The sequence below is a fragment of the Salvelinus namaycush genome, chromosome 11 (genome assembly GCF_016432855.1).
Source record: "Salvelinus namaycush isolate Seneca chromosome 11, SaNama_1.0, whole genome shotgun sequence".
NCBI classification, from domain to species: domain Eukaryota; kingdom Metazoa; phylum Chordata; class Actinopteri; order Salmoniformes; family Salmonidae; genus Salvelinus; species Salvelinus namaycush.
The window spans coordinates 40,648,779-40,653,778 of NC_052317.1; the positions used below are offsets into that span (position 1 = coordinate 40,648,779).

The 5,000-nt window shown below is 44.9% G+C and overlaps 1 protein-coding gene across 14 annotated transcripts in view; it reads left to right on the forward strand.

Annotated features, from left to right (window-relative positions):
• Positions 1–5,000, forward strand: part of LOC120056175 (muscleblind-like protein 1) — an 87,335-nt gene that overhangs the window by 66,739 nt on the left and 15,596 nt on the right. For 11 of the 14 annotated variants that reach the window (XM_039004390.1, XM_039004401.1, XM_039004389.1 and 8 more), the window contains 4 exons: positions 2,802–2,972; positions 4,113–4,163; positions 4,390–4,596; positions 4,964–5,000. The exon at positions 4,964–5,000 is cut by the window's right edge and continues 203 nt beyond it. In XM_039004390.1, coding sequence (XP_038860318.1) covers positions 2,802–2,972; positions 4,113–4,163; positions 4,390–4,596; positions 4,964–5,000 — 466 coding nt within the window. The remainder of the gene's footprint in view (positions 1–2,801; positions 2,973–4,112; positions 4,164–4,389; positions 4,597–4,963) is intronic. The other 3 variants (XM_039004395.1, XM_039004397.1, XM_039004402.1) reach the window with 1 other exon arrangement.

The following is a 5,000-nucleotide window of genomic DNA, read 5'->3' on the forward strand; positions in this document are numbered from 1 at the left end:
GTTATTTTACCTGATATGCACAAGGTCCTCTACTTTGACAATTAATCCACACATAAAACGGCCAACCGAATCATTTCTAGTCATCTCTCCTCCTTCCAGGCTTTTTCATCTTTGAACTTATATGGTGATCGGCATCTAAACTTTCATAGTATTACCACGACGACCGGCAACACAGTTCGTCTTTCAATCACCCACGTGGGTATAACCAATGAGGAGATGGCACGTGGGTACCTGCTTCTATAAACCAATGAGGAGATGGGAGAGGCAGGACTTTCAGCGCAATCTGCGTCAGAAATAGAAAGGAGTTCTATTTTAGCCCATGGCATCGCAGACGCTCGTTAGCGCGCGCGAGCAGTGTGTGTGCAATAATTGAATAACATGGATTTCTAAATTTATTTTGCGACGCTCGCGCACGTGACGTGTCCGGTCTGGTCAGCATGTGACAGCGCAAATTGTAACATGTTAAACAGGATTAATAAGGAGACCCAGAGCACTAGCTTCTCTGTTCTTTTCACTGGGCTTCTTCCAACGGTCACTGGCCAACATATGATGACGAGAAGCATGCGCCTGCAGCACTAACACTCCGAACGGATGGCTCAGAAATAATAAATCTTTATTTTTGACGCACTTGAATTGTTATACTCAGATAGGCTAAGTTGCCTTTTTACATTACGGCATTACAGAATTTGCAATTCCACATGTGGAAATATTGATATTGCAACATGTTAACACCACCTTTACACATGTGAGAAGAATAACACTATTTCACCACCAAATGTGAATTTATAATTCCACATGTGGAGTTTTCTTACATGTGAAACTGCAAATAAGATTTTCACATGTGATTGATTTTCATATGTGATTGATTTTCACATGTTAACTTGCAATTCCACATGTGAAAGTGAGATTTCCTGCAAATTTCACATGTTCTTTTCTTCTCACATGTGAAAAGGGGGTGTTATCATGTGAACTATAAGTTTAATACATGTGCAAATATGGTTTCACATGTGAAATTTAAGCTCAACATGTGAAACTGCAAATTCTTCCTGCCTGTATCTGAGTGGGGAAACTTCTGAGGGTGCATCTCAATTGTCTAATGTGGTTTCCTCTCCTTATCTAATTCCCTTCATCTGCACTGACCAGAAAACACAGGATGAACGCAATATGGGTTATGATACACAAGGAACTGGCTTCCTTTCACCTGTCCAAGTGTTTCTGGTCAGTGCCAATGAAGGGAAGGAGAATAAAAGAACTAACCACATTAGACTAATGGAGGGCTTGGAATTATGACGTGGAATTGTCTGCATTTCGGTCAAAATTTTGTTATGGACATATATTCTGTACCATATTCTCTGCCTATATACAACTCTAAATACCCCCAATTCATGTTGTTAAGTTAAAAAGAATACGAGATGATAAAATAAATTGCTTACACCATTCAAACCATTGAGGGTTTGCAACTTTAAAGCCAACCATCTCAGATAGAACCTTTAGAAATCTAAGGTCCCGTATTGAGATGCACCCAGGCGGCAGGACAGACAGACACAGCCCATGGAATTTCATGTAAATAAATACATTTATGTAAATAGATATCAATGTAAAAGACAGGCCTATGTGTGTCTGGCACCTGTTACATGATCATGACTCCAGTGTGTGTGTGTGCCTGTGTGTGTGTGTGTGTGTCACACTTGAAGTATCCTGACCCCAGTCCTCCAGGATTTCTGCTACTGCACCCTTCCTTCTTGGCGCTGTGTATTGACAGCAGACAGCATAGACCGTCTCTCTTAGTTAGTTCATCAACTCTTGGCACGAGTGTTTTGAAGTTTCACTTCATATTGTGATGCGATATCTCTGTATCATATGAATGTGTTGTGTTTATACTTCCTGTCAGACAGGTAGCCTAGCTGGATATCTGGGAGGTAGTCCCACAGGGCCACAGAGACCCTCTTCTGAACTGAACACACACATGTATGCAGACACGAAGACAAACAGACACTGACACACAGACGCAGACAGACACAGACACAGACACACAGACACATAGACAAACAGACACACAGACACACAGATGCAGACACACAGACACACAGATGCAGACACACAGACACACAGACACAGACACCCAGACACAGACACACAGACACACAGACACAGACACACATATGCAGACACACAGACACACAGACACACAGATGCAGACACAGACAAACAGACACACAGATGCAGACACACAGACACACAGACACAGACACACAGACACAGATGCAGACACACATTTTTCTCCCATAGGGCAGAGCAGAAAAAGAGAGCCCTTAACAATTAGCAAGTGCCAGGCTTAGTCCAGACCTAGGGTGAAGCAGGGTTAGGGGTGTGCAGCTATAAACAGCTCCACACACACACACACACACACACACACACACACACACACACACACACACACACACACACACACACACACACACACACACACACACACACACACACACACACACACACACACACACACACACACACACACACGGTTGTCAGCTGACTGTGTGTGTGTTTACAGGACATGTCTCGGATGTTGACTAGCAGAGGGAACCATAATAAATCACCAGGTCACCTCAGGACATGATCTCATACTGCAGATTATACATGTTTTATAAATATGGAATTAAATGATACCATGGATTATGGGTATCTATCTATCTTCTGTCTGTTGTTGTCGTACATGTTTTACTGTCAAAGTAATGCCAGTGCTGTCTGAATCTGAGTCAACTTTCACCTAATTTACTCTCTTCCTGTCCCCCCCTCCTCAGGGCCGTTGTTCCAGGGAGAATTGTAAGTACCTCCATCCTCCTGGTCACCTGAAGACCCAGCTGGAGATCAACGGCAGGAACAATCTGATCCAACAGAAGAACATGGCCATGTTGGCCCAGCAGATGCAGCTCGCCAACGCCATGATGCCTGGCACACAGCTTCAGCCTATGGTGAGACAACACACACACACACTCATGTACAGTACATGTATGTCTTACACACACAGACACAGACAAAAACACACACACACACACAAACATGCATACATGCATACACACACACACACACACACACACACACACACACACACACACACACACACACACACACACACACACACACACACACACACACACACACACACACACACACACACACACACACACACACACATACACACACGCAAACACACACACACACACGAGTGTAATAGAATGGAACTGAACTGTGAGTGTAATAGAATGGAACTGAACTGTGAGTGTAATAGAATGGAACTGAACTGTGAGTGTAATAGAATGGAACTGAACTGTGAGTGTAATAGAATGGAACTGAACTGTGAGTGTAATAGAATGGAACTGAACTGTGAGTGTAATAGAATAGAACTGAACTGTGAGTGTAATAGAATGGAACTGAACTGTGAGTGTAATAGAATGGAACTGAACTGTGAGTGTAATAGAATGGAACTGAACTGTGAGTGTAATAGAATGGAACTGAACTGTGGGTGTAATAGAATGGAACTGAACTGTGAGTGTAATAGAATGGAACTGAACTGTGAGTGTAATAGAATGGAACTGAACTGTGAGTGTAATAGAATAGAACTGAACTGTGAGTGTAATAGAATGGAACTGAACTGTGAGTGTAATAGAATGGAACTGAACTGTGAGTGTAATAGAATGGAACTGAACTGTGAGTGTACCTCCCGGGTGGCGCAGTGGTCTAGGGCACTGCATCGCAGTGCTAGCTGCGCCACCAGAGTCTCTGGGTTCACGCCCAGGCCCAGGCTCTGTCGCAGCCGGCCGCAACCGGGAGGTCCGTGGGGCGACGCACAATTGGCATAGCGTCGTCCGGGTTAGGGAGGGTTTGGCCGGTAGGGATATCCTTGTCTCAGTATGTAAAAATGTAATAAAAAATGTATGCACTCTACTGTAAGTCGCTCTGGATAAGAGCGTCTGCTAAATGACTAAAATGTAATGTAAATGTGAGTGTAATAGAATGGAACTGAACTGTGAGTGTAATAGAATGGAAATGAACTGTGAGTGAATACCAGGACCTGAAACCCCTCTTCATTTCCTCAACCTTTACCAATCCAGGTGAATCTATATGACCTGGTCCAAGACAGCAACAGGTTCAGCTTACACCAAGTAAGGCAGCACCACATTACAGGACAACACTTACAATAGTCTGCGTCTCAAAGGTCACCCTATTCCCTATATAGTGCAGTGCTTCTGAGCATGCAGAGTCCTAAAGCAATGCATCACATAGGGAATAGGGGGTCAGTTAACTGTTGAACAAAGTACATTTAATATTTGACCTACCAGGAAGTATAACTTCTCACCTTTGACCTTTGTCTCTCTCTGCCCCTGACAGCCTATGTTCCCCATGGCGCCAGGCCTGGCCACCAATGCCAGCGCTGCGGCTTTCAACCCGTACCTGGGCCCGGTGTCACCCGGACTGATGCAGCAAGAGATCATGCCTAGCCCACAGGTCCTCATGGCAGGCCACCCCAACCATGGACAGGTCCCCAACGCTGCTGCCGCTGCCGCACAGAAACTCATGAGGACAGACAGACTGGAGGTGAGAGATACAGACAGACGGATGGACGGGCAGACAGATACACACGCACGCACATACACCCCGCTCCAGCAGCCACAGAAACCCTGTATTGACCCAAGAACACAACATGCTGTGTTAACATAAAGCCTCTGCTGCCCTCTGCTGCCCTACAAATGCTGCCTTCTACTGCCTTACAAATGCCATGTCCAACACACCGATGACCCTGCTCAATGTCTGCTCAACATCTGCTCTGTGCATATCTGTGTAACTGAGTTTGACACCCCTGGTTTATGGCATCTGATATGTCATGATTATGACGGCGTTATGAAGCCCTTGTGACAGAAGGTTAAACTGATCCGTTATGTTCACATCTCTCGCCCCTCACCAGGTGTGTCGTGAGTACCAGCGTGGTAACTGCTCCCGGG